Source organism: Peromyscus maniculatus, chromosome 1 (genome assembly GCF_049852395.1).
Source record: "Peromyscus maniculatus bairdii isolate BWxNUB_F1_BW_parent chromosome 1, HU_Pman_BW_mat_3.1, whole genome shotgun sequence".
Taxonomy (NCBI): domain Eukaryota; kingdom Metazoa; phylum Chordata; class Mammalia; order Rodentia; family Cricetidae; genus Peromyscus; species Peromyscus maniculatus.
The window spans coordinates 199,275,733-199,290,640 of NC_134852.1; the positions used below are offsets into that span (position 1 = coordinate 199,275,733).

Sequence of the window (14,908 nt, forward strand, 5' to 3'; positions counted from 1 at the left end):
CTCGTTTGTTGAATGCCATCTGGGTGTGGAAAGTGAGCCCTGTGTGTCTGCTTTCAGGTGACTGTCGCTTTGTGTCTGCCACATTTCGACTCTTCAAACTCCCTAAGATAGAACCAGCTAAAAGATGCCGAGTTGTGTACAAAGGAGGAATCACAGGGCATGAAAGAGAACTAATCTTCGATGCAAATTTCACGTTCAAGGTAAAAAGCTGCCCATGGGGATGGCAGTATGGCTCAAGAGTAGAGCCCTTGCCCGCATATGCAAGGCCCCATGTTCCATCTTCAGCTTTTTGGGGTGGGCAAGACTGGTACCCGTTATTTCTGTAGCGTTATTTCTTACCCTGGTGCCTCCCCACCCCCACCCCAGCCACAGCACCTTTCCTGGATCTTCAATTTGACCTTAAATTGCTTCTCACTATTCTGATGTTGGTTGGTTTGTGTGAATTTTGTTTTTCCCTTAATCGAAGCCTTCATTTTGCTTACAATGGAGTAATAAACTTTTTATATTTTCTTTTGACCAGTGATTCAAAGGCATAGAAATTAACAGACCCTTTTAATTAGTTTAAAATATTTTAGGTTTAATAAGTGCTTCAGGTTTGGAATTTCTAATAAGAACATATTATCTGAATGAATACTCAGTGGTATAGAGGGGCAGGAATTATCTTCAAAGCACCTCAGCTCTTGAGAGGAGGGCAGAGACACTCTGCTTTGTATTTCTGAGACATGCATTAGATGTCTGGTTGATTTTCCTTCTATGAGGACTTTGTTAAATGTCCATGACATGAGGTCCGCAGCCTTTGGAATATTTTGACATATTTACTCATTCTGGGCCACATCCTGGAAGGCCACCTTTTAAGATTCTGCACGGCTGTCAGACCCTCCGGATAATTAATGGCATCTCTGCCATTCCAGCAATGCACTCCTGTTCCATCTGTTCCTTCAGAAAACGTACTAGGCTCCCCAGAAGGCTCCTGGGGAGCCTTTTTGGGTCCCCTTTGTCTTTTGGCCTCTCTCTCTCCTGCGCTTCTCCAACCTTCTCGAGCCTTCCTCTCCTTTCTTTAGACTCTCACTGTTCACATTCGATGTTCTGCAGTTTTCTAGGCATCTGCTGAATTTCTTTCAGTCTTCATCATAATCCAGTTTACAGGCAAAGACAAGATGGCAGGCTCTTCTCTCCAGTGCTCTAGGAGTCTTCATGCGTGGGTTTTATCTCAGTGGCTCTGTCGTTGTCTTGAATGGAGGCATTTGGCTTTTTTTTTTTTTTTTTTTTTTTTTTTTTTTTTTTTTTTTTGAGACAGGGTTTCTCTGTGTAGCTTTGCGCCTTTCCTGGAACACACTTGGTAGACCAGGCTGGCCTCGAACTCACAGAGATCCGCCTGGCTCTGCCTCCCCAGTGCTGGGATTAAAGGCATGTGCCACCACCGCCCAGCGGCATTTGGCTTTTGAGAGATGATAAGGACGCTGACTTCCTTGACACACTGAGTGGCCATCATTTAGGGCTTTGGTGGTGGTCTCTTTCTTTTCATTTACCTGATGGTCCTTGGGTATTTCCATCCCATCTTTCTCCCGACTTTTTCCCCAAGTTAGGATCTTATTATATGTAGCTCTTGCTGGCCTAGAACTCACTGTGTTGACCAGGCTGCGCTTGAACTCAGAAAAAACCTGCCTGCATCTCTATTCCCTGAGTGCTGGCATTGAAGGCTTGTGCCGCCACAGCTGGTCTCATCCTCATTTCCTGAGGGCTATCAGCAGCTGTACCTTACCTTCAGTTTTTAAATCACTCTTGTCTCCATGGCTGGTACGTCTTTGTTTCCTGTCTCTTGCTGTGGTTCGATTCCTAGATGTAGATGTTATCTTCTGCGTTAGTTGGTAACTTACCACCCCACCACGCTCTTTCCCACTCCATCTGGAAACACATTTTTTTGGTGTATAGGACACTCAGATCTGCCTCACACACTTCTCAAATACTGGAAGTTCTCACTCTGTAGAGGCCCAAGGTGAGGAGGTCGGTGGAGGCCGAGGAGGCTGTAAGTGATCACAGGTCTGGGTGTCACACTGCATGATCTCCTGCTTGTGTGTATTTATTAAGTAAATCAGAAAAGATTTTTTCTCAATATTATAAAAATATTTTTAATTGCATTAAGGCTAAAAAAAAATAGTACAATAATGCCAGGTGGTGGTGATGAACACCTTTAATCCCAGCACTCAGGAGGCAGAGGCAGGAGGATCTCTGTGAGTTTGAAGCTAGCCTAGTCTACAGAGTGAGTTCCAGGACACTGGAGCTGTTACACAGAAAAACCCTGTCTTGCAAAAACAGACAAACAACCTCCCCAAAATCTAAGTTTATTTTTAAGTGTGTGGGGGCGGGTTATGCATGAGTACTGTGTCCACAAAAGCCCGAAGTTGTTGGATCCCCTGGAACTAGAGCTGCAGGTACTCAGGGACCACCTGACTGGGTGCTAGGAACCCAACTCAGGTTGTCCAGAAGAGCAGCAAGCACTCTCAACCACTCTTCAGTTCCTCCTCTTATCTGTTATTACTTGTGTGTGTTTATGTGTGTGCACACATGTATGTTTACACACGTGTGGAGGTTGACTTTGTCTTCGTGGATCATTCTTCATCCTTTCTATTGAGGTTCCTTGAACCTAAAGCTTGCAGATTTGGTGAGTCTAGCTACCAGCGTGCTTCCAGGATTTCCTTTTTTATAAACTCCTGAGACAGGGTTTCTCGGTGTAGCCCTGGTTATTCTGGAACTCACTCTGTAGACTGGGGTGGCCTTGAACTCAGAGATCCACCTGCCTCTGCTTCCCGAGTGCTGGGGTTAAAGGCGTGTGCCACCACTGCCCAGCTGCTTCAGGGATTTCTTGTGTCCAGATTCCAGCAGTAGGGTTCCAGGCAGGCTGCCATGCCTACATGGCGTTTATGTGGATGCTGAAAATTCGAACTCTAGTCTTCATGCACATGACGAGTGCTTTCCCTGAGCCGTCTTCACAGCTCCAAGCATCCTTAAAAAAAGAAATTTCTGTGTGTGTTTTGTGTGTGTGTGTGTGTGCACGCGCGTGTGCACCACATACAAGCCTAGTGCCCATAAAGGCCAGAAGAGGTCATTTGATCCCCTGGAACTGGTGTTAACAGATGCTTGTAAGGCACCATGTGGGGGCTGGCAACTGAACCTGGGTTCTCTGCAAGAACAGCACCCCAAATGTATATACTCGTACATAAAAAGAAAATCACTTACTGTAAAACTGTATGTGTTCTGTTTCGTCAGCAGCCTCGCACTTTGAATTGACTGTGCCTGATCATTTCCTCTTTAGCTTGATTTAATCTTGTGTTATTTTGTTTATTGTGGCCACAGGAGCGATGGGTTGTACTAGATACACAATGTATAGCCTAGGTGTGTTCCAGGCTATAACATCTAAGCTTGTGTGAGTACAAATTTATGGTGTTCACATAGTGACAAAATAGTGTAATGGCAGGCATACTTCTTGTAAAACATACATACCCCGATATACATCTGTAAATTAGAGACACGATAACTCCCGCCTTAAATATCTCAGCCTGCATCTCATATGAATGAAATATTTTTCTAATTACAATACTATAATCACATCTAAGAACTTGGATAAAGCTTCATTCAGACGTTCTATAGAGAGACCAGTGAACATATGGGAAAGCAGTATGGCACAGCAGTGTCATGTAATCAAGCCGTTTGTAAACAGAGGGCTTTGTTTTCTCAATGTAGAATAGTACAGTCTTTGAAATCAAATACCCAGACTCATATTCTAGCTGAGAAAAGTAGAATGTCACTGATGCAAAAGTGAAGTTCTTTCCTCGAAGAGATAAGGGCTGGTTTATTTTGCAACCAAATATGATAACCCTAGTCTAAGGAACATAGGTTCAGATTTCCTCAAACAGCGCATCACACTATGGGGAAGGTTCCAGAACAAAGACATTTATAAATCCAAGTCTCTACCAAATACATTGGTGGAAGCCACAGTTAGGCGGCTGGTGGTGAGCCAAGTGGGGGAATATTCTGCTATAGGTTTCTGATGCTATTTGATGACATTCTTGATTTTGGGTTGGTGAAGCTGGTGGTCTGCCGAGAATACATTGTAAGGTTCAATAGTCAGAAGAATGTTAGGGTAGACACTGGTGTGGGCAACAGATGTATGTCAGGGGACTAGAAACATGCCAAGATGATCTGGTTCTGGTCTGCAGCATTTTTACTCCTCACCGTCTTTGAGTTCAATCATTTGGCCTTGTAGACTCTTGAACATGGGTGCACAGACAGCGTTTCTCCACACTCTGCATCCTCCTCGGCATCCTCCGCCACCTTCCTTCTGCTTCTTCTTCTTGGGTCTTCACAGTCCCCCTGTTGGCCAAGCATCACATTTTGTGCATGCCAAGGCCCAGTATTGTTTCTGTCCTGTGGTGCTGGGAAGACTTGTTCCTAGAATCGGGTAGAAATGAGGCTGAGTAGGCATGGAAGCAGTCTGCAGGAGAGAGAAAAAATTGGTAAGATTTTTAAGGAAGAAATCCCTGGATCCTATCACCGAATCTACCAGCCATGATCTGAGTCTGGTTTTGTTTCTCTTTTTCACCCCTGTATCCGACATAATGTTTATATGTGATATATAATAGACTGTAACACCTAGAATTAAAATAATAAAGAACACAGTGTGGCCTAAAGAAGCAAAAGTATTGGATGAGAAAAGCAAGCATTTTAACCAGCCAAAGAATCCCTGGATGTCCCCATTCTCCTTAGCCAGCCTGAGTGCCTGACTCCCCACACGACGGTCTTCTCCCTTATGAATTATTTTATAATAACCAAGCCAGGGTCCTCTGGAAGAGCAGCAGGTTCTCCTAACTATTGAGCCATCTCTCTAGCCCCCATCTTTAGTTTTGATATAACCTCTAAGAATTTTAAATTGCGTTTCCATTTTTTTTTTTATCATCTTTTAACTTAGATGCAGTTCTATGTAGTGGTCTTATAAGTTTTGTAAATTACTAATTTTATTATTTATTTTTAAAGATGATTTAAATGCCAGTTGAAGCAGATTCATATTTATGATTTAAAAAGGTTTTTTTTTTTTTTTTTTTTTTTTTCTAATTGAACTGGGTGTGGTGTATATCTTTAATCCCAGTACTTGGGAGTTAGAGGCAGGAGAATCTACTTAGTGTGCAAAATAAGCCAACTTAGAGGTCAATTTAGCAGGTCTGGAGAGATGCCCAGTGGTTAAGAGATTTGTTGCACTTGTAGAGGACCTGAGTTTCATTCCCAGCCCTACACGATGTCTTACAACTACCCATAATCCCAGTTCTGCTGGATCTTGCGATTTGAATTTACATGCTGGAATCAACTAGCTGGAATACCAAGTAATCTGTTTTTTCCAAACATTTCCCTTTACTTTAGATATGGAAGGAGTGTCAGGGGGAAAAAAAGACTCCCAACAAATGATCAGACCAAACCATTGCTAGAAACCAAATGCCTTCTGGATCTAGAGCAAACAAACAGGGCAGAAACTTAAAAACTTTCAAAACAAACAACACTTTGTGAGCAAATAAAACCAGATAGTCAACAAATGGGATTCCAAGAACCAGTTCAGAATAAACAAATGGATGAGCATCCAAAGCAGAGGCCAGCCTAGAGGGACTCATCAGTAGCTGCCAGAGGAGGCAATACAGGATGCTTAGATGCAGGGTCCTCATTGTGGGATTTTTGTTTTGTTTTGTTTTTTAAGCAAAATCTGAGGCTAAAAATGTAGCTCAGTTGGTACGGTGCTTGCCTAGCATGTATGAAGCTGGTGTTAATGCACAGCACTGCATGAAAACAGGCATGGTGGTACATGCCTGTCATCCCAGGAAGGTAGAGGCAGGAGGATTAGGAATTCAAGTGTTAATCCCACTGATTGTGAAGTAGATCACTACCACAGTTCAAAGTCAAACTTGAAGCAAGCTTTAATTAAATACTGGCCAGGTGGATGGGCACTGGCCAGGTCCATACCCAGGTTCCTGGAAAATGGCCCCGAATTAAATATTGCAAGGGCTTAAGGAGGAAAACCCATAATTCATTGCATTTCCCACCAGGTACAGTCAGGGTAAGTGTACATCCTGATGTGTTTCCTGCCTACACACCTCCCGCCCACATGTGATCAAGCACATCCGGTATAGATGGGTCAAACAAACCTGTTTAGGGGAGTGAAAACATGTGGCTTGTTATCTCCCATAAACAACAGTCTCCAGCATTTCAGGAACTCTCTGTCCTTGGGCAAGGAGTTTGCAGACCAGAGGCATTGTTGGTTCATGAATCTCTTAGGCATAGTAATTAAAACTTAAAATGTAAGGTTGGTTCTCACACAAGGTCATTCCTGGGTTCACAGCAGTTTTGAGGCCAGCCTAAATGACACGAGACACTGTCCAAAAAGAAAGAAAGAGAGAGGGAGGGAGGGAGGGAGGGAGGGAGGGAGAGAGAGAGAAGAAAATCTTACTGAAAATGCTATATTGGGTATGGTGGCGCCCATTTGCAGTCTGAGCACATGTGAGGTTTAGGAGGAATTGCAGGTTCAAGGCCAGCTTGGGATATAAGGTGAGTTCCAGATCAGCTTGGGATACATCATTGGATCTTGTCTTTAAAATAAATTTTAGAAGGGGAATCAGAGAGATGGTCCAGTGCTTGCTAATACCACGAGGACCAGAGTTCAGATCCCAGCACCACGTGCCAAGCAGCTGTCCTGTGTACCTAGATCATACCAGCTCCAAAGTGAGGCGGAGGCAGGAGGGTTGCCGGGGCTCACTGGCTGCCAACCCGGCTGAGAAAGTGTGAATGCCATGCTCGGGGGAGACTGCCTGAAGGAACAGACAGACAGTAATAGGAGGCATTACCCAGTACTTTCTTCTGGCCTCTACCTGTGCTTAGGCAGCATGCCTTCAAACGTGTGCACACACGCATACAAAAATGCTTTTTAAAAAGTTTAAAAAGTAAGAAAAGAGAAAATACTTACTGAATAACATGCATTGCTTTTTATCAGTGGCTCTCACCCTTCCTAATGCTGTGACCCTTTACTACAGTTCCTCATGTCGTGGTGACCCCCAACCATAAAATTACTTTGTTGCTACATCATAACTGTAATTTTGCTACTGTAATGAATTGTAATGTAAATATTTGTTTTTTTCTGATGGTCTTAGACGACCCCTGGGAAAGAGTCATTAGACCCCAAAGGGTCCTTGTAACCCACAGGTTGAGAACCACCGCTTTATATAACTCACTTCCCAAGCATCTTGGGAGTCAGAGAAATATACTTCAGAAACAACTGGTCCAAAGTTGCCCTTTAGCTGATGAAGTAAAGTTCAGGGTGAGATGGTTTCCCTATCTGTCTCTGACATTAAATACTGAGGCAGTGTCGACATTCTGAGAAAAGTGATCCTGACACTGCTCAGCTGACCACCTGCAGATAGATGTGACATCAGTGGAGGGTCTGAAGACGAGCGCGTAGCACATTAGGGACTGGTGTGGTCCTTTCCCCCCCAATGCCACACTTAGTAAGCTGCTGGGCTGGCAGGATGGCTCAGCAGGTAAGGGTGCTTGCCTGGGGAAGCCTGGCAACCTGGGTTTGATTGCTGGAACAAAAAGTACTCAAGTGACGTTTTTGATCCTCACTTCTCGCTTGCTGCCCGTTAGGAAGGCGAAGCCGTTGACATGGATGGAGAGACCGCAGCTATCTTGAAGAACTCACGTTTTGCTCCACAGTTTCTCTTCACACCTGTTGGAGCCGAGCTGCTGGCTGCCCAGGGCTGTTCTGGATTAGAAACAAAGGTTAGTTTGACTTTCAGTTCCCTACTTCAAACAGGGCCCTTAAGACAACCACAGACTCCAGGCTCTGCAGAGACATTAGGTTTCTTTGCTGCTGGCTTCCACAGCTGATACATAGAAATAATTGGATTTGATGTGACAAATTCTTTTTATTTAAAGATTTATTTTTATTTTATGTGTATGGGTGTTTTGCCTGCATGTATGTCTGTGCACTGTGAATGCCCTGGAACTGGAGTTACAGACAGTTGTGAGCTGCCATGTGCGTGCTGGGGATCAAAGCTGGATCCTCTGGAAAAGCAGCCAGTGCCCTTAACCCCTGAGCCATCTCTCCAGCCCCTAAATTCTTTTTCCCCCTTATTCTTAGCAAGTCAATAATAAATCATCTCTGAGTTTTGGGAATACCTGTGAGTTAACTGAATGGAAGGTACCTGTAAGTCCTCTACAATTGTGTTTGTGTATATGCTTTCTGGGAAACTGTCCAAAGGGCCCAGATACAAAAAGATTCAGAGTTACCACACGAACACACTACATGCTGGACCCAGTACCACATATCCATAACTCTGCTGACTAAAAATAAGGGGGAGCATTACTTGAATCCAGGAGTTCAAAACCAACGTGGGAAACAAAGGAAGACCTTGTCTCAAAAACAAAACAAAACAAACCCTAGCCCCAGGTGAACATTATAAACAGCCTATACCAGTTCCTTCTGGTAATCGCCAATGCTAAGATAAAATTAAATAATTCTTACCAATTTAACCACTTAGAAAATTGAAGAGATTTTTAAAGCTATTATTATTTGATTTTATTTCTGTGGGTATTTTGTCTACATGTCTGTCTGTCTGTGCACCACGTTTGTGCCTGGTGCCTGCAGAGGCCAGAAGAGGGCATCCAGTTCCTCTGGGACTGGAGTTTTAGACAGTTATGAGCTGCCATGTGGGTGCTGGGACTTGAATCTGTGTCCTCTGGAGGTGCGGCCAGTGCTGAGCATCTCTCCAGCACTAAAAACGATTTTTAACATTTTTAATTAATTAATTTATGTTTATTAGTGTGTTTTTAACATTTTTAATTAATTAATTTATATGTTTATTAGTGTGTGCACTGTAGGATGTTCTGTATGGCAAATGTGTTGCTCTGATTGGTCAATAAATAAAACACTGATTGGCCAGTGGCTAGGCAGGAAGTATAGGCGGGACTAACAGAGAGGAGAAAAGAAAGAACAGGAAGGTAGAAGGAGACACTGCCAGCCAACCGCTTGCCAGGACAAGCAGCATGTGAAGATGCTGGTAAGCCACGAGCCACGTGGCAAGGTATAGATTTGTAGAAATGGGTTAATTTAAGATATAAGAACAGTTAGCAAGAAGCCTGCCATGGCCATACAGTTTGTAAGCAATATAAGTCTCTGTTTACTTGGTTGGGTCTGAGCAGCTGTGGGACTGGCGGGTGACAAAGATTTGTCCTGACTATGGGCAAGGCAAGAAAACTCTAGCTACAGCGTGTGTGTTTTTAACGTTTTAAATTAATTAATTTATAAGTTTATTTGTGTGTGTGTGTGAGTGTGTGTGAGTGTGTGTGTATGAGTGTGTGTGAGTGTGTGTGTGTGAGTGTGTGTGTGTGAGTGTGTGTGAGTGTGTGGGAGTGTGAGTGTGTGGGAGTGTGTGTGGGAATGTGTGTTTGAGTGTGTGTGTGTGTAGGTGTGCAGTGGTCAGAGGATGGCTGTGGGAGTTGGTTCTCTTTTTCTATCACATGGGGTTTAGAGATTTGAACTCAGGTCACCAGCTTTGACAGTGAGCACCTTTACCTGCTGAGCCCTTTCATTGGCTCCCCATTTTATGCTTTTCTTTGTTGTTGTTGTTTTTTGAGACAGGGTTTCTCTGCGTAGCTTTGCGCCTTTCCTGGAGCTCACTTGGTAGCCCAGGCTGGCCTTGAACTCACAGAGACCTGCCTGGCTCTGCCTCCCGAGTGCTGGGATTAAAGGTGTGTGCCACCACCACCTGGCAATTTACACTTTTAGAAATAGTAACTCGGTGGCATTTAGTTCACTCACAAGGTCGTACAGTCATTAACACTCTCCGCTTCCAGAACTTTCAGTACCTCATACCCGTTGAACAGCGATTTCCAGCCCTCTTCCCACTGGCTCTCAGTGGCCGATTGGCTTCGACTCTGGTTCTGTCTCTTTTGGACATTTCACATGGCCAAACTCATACGCACATGGCCTTCTGTATCCGACCTTTTTCACCTGTGTTTCCAAGGCTGCTTCTTCAATGGGAGCATGCATCAGAGCTTCACTCCTCGGGGTAGAGCTAGAGCACATTTGTGTATCTGTCCTCCACTGGATGTGTCGGCCTGCTTCTTGGAGACGATAAATAGTGCTATCAGGAACATGGATGTGCAAATACTTGCTTGAGTTTCTGCTTTCAAAGATTTTGCATCTATACCTAAGAACGGAATTGTTTTGTCTACATTTCTAACTTTTGGTGGCTTTTGATGTTGGTTGTTTCTTTGTTTTTGAGACAGGATCTCACTGTGTAGCCCTGGCCAGCCTGGAACTCAGTATGCAGACCAGATGGCCTTGAACTCACAGAGATCCACTTGTTCCTGCCTCGAGAGTACTTTGATTAAAAGGAATGTGCTACCACATCCGGGCATATTCCTAGCGTGTAAAGAACCACCGAGCTGTTTTCCACAGTAGCTGCACCACTTTGTATCCCAGCCCCGTCGCCGGAACACAGCAGTCCTGTTGCTGGTCACCACAGGTGGCAAGAGCAGGGACGGAACTGAATCTCTACGTTGTGCTTCTGCAGAAGGCAGGTGATCTGAGAAGGCAGGTGATCTGAGAAGGCCATGGCCTGATACCCTGAAAACTGCCTTCCCTTATCTACAGCCAGCGGTCTCAGCAGAGCAGGGGGAGCAACGGCGGTCATTCCCCAGCGTTCCCTCCCTCTTGTCAGGTGGCCAGCCTTGTCCCTGAGATCTGTGATGGCAGTGCCTCCGTCCTTATCAACACCTCTTACCCTCTCCCCTTGTCCTCCGAACAGTTGGCCACGTCTAGGCACTTTCTTCCTTTATTGTCCTTGTCTCCTCCAGGGCCATCTGGCCTAGGGAGATAACTCAGAACAAACAAGCCACTAGCAAGAACAGGTCCCTGCACACTCCTTTCTGTCACACGAGGTGCAGATGTGCCCTCAGAATGTAGACTCTAAAGGTGTTCTCTCCCGCCTCTCTGGGCCCGTCGTGAGTAGGAACCCCTGTGAGTCTGTACTGATGGGCAGTAGCTCTCCGCTGCTGTGCAGCCTCGAGGTGCCATGGCTTCTCACCAGGACGGGAGCTTTCCAGACGAAAGCTGTACACACCAGTGCCCACCCTGTGCCACAGCAAGCGGTTCTGCTAAGAAAGATTTTTAAGAAAGGAAAGCTAGGAAGGCTTCCCGGATACTGGAAGGGTCAGGAGCCAGGAGGCAGGAAAAGACAGACGGGAACTGAAGAAACTGGCCTCCTTCCATGACACCAGAGATGATTCCATGAACCACCTGAACCTGTTGTTAGGCCTGGTTTAGTCATTTGGCTTTTTTAATTTTACTCATTTTTCTTTGAGATAGGGTTTTTCTGTGTAACAGTCCTGTCCTGGGATTTGCTCTGTAGACCAAGCTGGCCTCAAACTCACAGAGATCCACCTGCCTCTGCCTCTGGAGTATTGAGATTAAAGGCGTGCGCCTGGCTTATTCATTTGTTTTTTAATGTTAGATTGTTTTAATTTTGTTTTTTTGCATATGAATGTTCTGATTGTATGTGTTTGTGGACCACGTATGTGCCTGGTGCCTGCAGAGGTCAGAAGAAGGCATCTGGTCCCCTGGAACTGGAGTTAAGAGGGTGGTGAGGCACCTTGTGGGTGCTGGGAACGGAACGTGGGGGGCAAGTTGTGTGGCTTTGATCTGAGTTTCTAGCTTACCAGTGTTGAACCTTTCTCTGTGTTTAGTGGCAGTTTGTGTATCTTTGAGGAAATGGCTCATCATGTCTTGGCCCATTTTTAAATTGGGTTGGTTGCCTTTTGCTCTTGAGTTGTAAGAGGTTTTTTTTTTTTTTTTTTTTTTTTTAATGTTTGTATTCTGTCTGTTTTGTTTTGTGGTACTGGCGTTAAACCCGGGACCTTACACACTGCAGGCAAGCTCTGACCACTGACCTACACCCCAGACTTGGGCATGTGTGTTCTGAATACCAGGCCTTGTCAGATATATGGCTTATTACTGTCTTGATAGTATTCCTGGTTGCACAAAAGGTTTTTAAGTTTGGTTTCGAGTAACTCATTTGTTTTTTTCTTTAGTTGTTGGTACTTCCTGGAGCATGTCTAAGAATCTATTGTCAAATCTGTTATGAAGATTCTCTTCCTTTTTTTATGGCTTGGCTTTCACATCTTGGAATTTAGTTTAGCATAAATATTGCGATAGGGTGATGGTATATGTAGCCTGTTGCTTGAGTGGGTTGCCCCAAGGAGCCTTGGAGACAACCTTTTCCATGTGAAGTTCATGTATTTGATCTTATGACCACTCTGTCAGGGTTGCAGGCAAGGGTGCAATGTGCCTTTAGGAAGGCCTTGGGCACAGTGGGCGAAAGTTTGCTATGGCCAGATCATCGCATCCATTTGTGCCAAGCTGCAGAGCATGGAACATGTGATAGAGGTCCTATGCGGGACCAAGTTTAGGTTCTCAGACCACCAGAAGATCCATGTCTTAGAGAAGTGGGGCTTTTAGAAGTTCAATGAGACTGAGTCTGAAAACATGTTGTCTCATGTTGTCTCATGGCCAACGGCTGTGGGGTCACGCATGATTTCCTAGACAGGTGATGGGCATTCATTTAGGCGGGCTTCCACAGGGCTCTCCCTCCTCAATCATGCCACCAGTAAATACTGCATTCTAGTCATAAATAAAAAGACTTGTTATTTATTTTATTTTATGTGTATGAGTGTTTTGCCTGCATGTATGATGTCTGTGCACCATGTGTGTGCCTGGTGCTTGTGGAGGTCAGAAGACAGTCTTGCATCCCTTGGAACTGGTGTCACAGATGGTTGGGACCCACCATGTAGGTGCTGAGAACCGAATCTACCTAAAGCGAAAATTTAAAATAGAAGTGTGACACCCCCCCCCCTTTTTTTCTTTTGAGACAATTTTATGTTGCCCAGATTGGTATCCTGTCTCTACCTCCCAATTTCTGGATTACAGACATGGACCACCATGCTAGATTCAAAGTGACTATTTGTGGTTGGGGAAGGAGGGAGCCCCTAAGGACTAAGAAGAGAAAAGCCCAGGAAACAGCCACGTGGGCTGGTCGGTGTCCGTGTGTGCGCATGTGGGGTGGTCAGTCACTCCCGTCTGTGGGTGCAGACTGACCGCATCTCTCCCACACCCCCTTACCTCCTCCTCCCCCATCTCATTCTCGCTGCTATTGCCCAGTAACTTAAAGCATCCAATAAAAATGTATGTGGCCATACATGGGAGACAAGCCAAAAATGTATAGAAGCCTCAACCTTGAAATATTTGGGGACTCTAGTATTTGGATAATAATTCCCTAGAAGCCTGTGGACATAATGAATAATTTTCTGGTAGAAGAAACTTTGGGGTCCTGTTTCTTAACTACAGAGCCTATAACATTTCATTCCAAATATCAACTAGTCCAAACATCACCTAATCCAGGATTTGCTTTGTTTATTAAATAATCACCATTTCTTCACTATTTTGAAATGTTGAATGTTGCCTTGTGTCATTTTTTTTTTTTTTTTTTTTTGAGACAGGGTTTCTCTGTGTAGCCTTGGCTGTCCTGGAAGTTCCTTTGTAGAACTGGCTGATCTCAAACTCACAGAGATCTGCCTGGCTCTGCCTCCCGAGTGCTGGGATTAAAGGTGTGTGCCACCACTGTGCCCGGCCTTCTTTTCAGGATTCTATAATTGTTCTCCCATATAATTGTTCTCCCATGTGCCCTTTACTCTGGTCTCAGAAATTATCTTTATCCAAACCTTTCTCCTTTTCTGTTGTTTGTATTGTATTATGGTTTATACAGTGAGCATGCATCGATATACAGTTAGGCCTTGTGGTATTTCCCTGTCACATTCTTTAAGAGAATCAGGTATATTAGAGACCTGCTGTGAGACCACTGAGTCCTAGTGTCTAAGGACTGATGTGAGGTGCTGAGGGAGAGCAGACAGATCCAGGCCTGCACACAGTACAGTTTATTGATGGTCTTACTGACAGAAGTGTGGTCCTAGGCAGCAGCAATATTGGTTGGAACCCTAAAATGTGGGCCAGAAAGAGGAGTGTCTGTGGAAAATGACAGAAGTGACTTTACAGTAGCCAGGATATGTCTGTTTTATCTTAGGAATTTATCAAAGTGGCCAGTGCATCTTGGAGCTGGGTATTGATGCTCTCTCTCTATGCTGCTCTAATGGAGCTGGGTATTGATGCTCTCTCTCTATGATGCTCTAATGGAGCTGGGTACTGATGCTCTCTATGATGCTCTAATGGAGCTGGGTACCGATGCTCTCTATGATGCTCTAATGGTTTTCATCTGTTATATTTATTGGAAAACTGCAGGCAATGCTGATACTTAGGGTACTTTGGGTTAATAACCATGGTAGTTACAGCTGAAGATGGCTGCAGTCATACGAAGATCAGTCTTTTTGTTGTTGTTGTTTTTTGAGACAGGGTCTTACTTTGTAGCCCTGGCTGTCCTGAGATGCACTATGTAGACCAGGCTGGCCTTGAACTCACAGAGATCCACCTGCCTCTGCCCCCTAGTGCTGGGATTAAAGGCAGGTGCCACCACTGCTCAGCTCCGAGACCAATCACAACATTCCTTATAATTCTTTCTATTTCATGTGCCTTCCTCTGCCACAGTACACCCTGATCCTGCAAGGGGTGTTAGCACTGTGCTGGCAGCGTGCTGTGAGGCCATTTGTTCAACTTGTAAAGAGAGTCCACAGCAGCCATAGATGTGCTATATGAGAGGAAGCCAGACACGTGGGCAAGTAACAGGAATGTGCATCAAGACATAATCCACCTTTTCTGCGGAGTCGCTGAACAAACTGACAGTTTAGCTTATCTCCCACAAAAAGG

The 14,908-nt window shown here is 44.7% G+C and overlaps 1 protein-coding gene and 1 long non-coding RNA gene across 7 annotated transcripts in view; one reads left to right on the forward strand and one right to left on the reverse strand.

Moving 5' to 3' along the window:
• The window catches only part of As3mt (arsenite methyltransferase), a 200,719-nt gene that overhangs the window by 176,597 nt on the left and 9,214 nt on the right, over positions 1-14,908 (forward strand). For all 6 annotated transcript variants that reach the window (XM_076563252.1, XM_076563248.1, XM_076563249.1 and 3 more), the window contains 2 exons: positions 58-200; positions 7,678-7,812. In XM_076563252.1, the coding sequence (XP_076419367.1) occupies positions 58-200; positions 7,678-7,812 (278 nt within the window). The remainder of the gene's footprint in view (positions 1-57; positions 201-7,677; positions 7,813-14,908) is intronic.
• On the reverse strand, positions 3,040-7,757 carry LOC121824294 (uncharacterized). The gene is made up of 3 exons (XR_006066124.2): positions 7,657-7,757; positions 6,186-6,412; positions 3,040-4,492 (listed from the first exon to the last, which is right to left on the reverse strand). It is a non-coding gene; the product is annotated as an uncharacterized LOC121824294 (long non-coding RNA).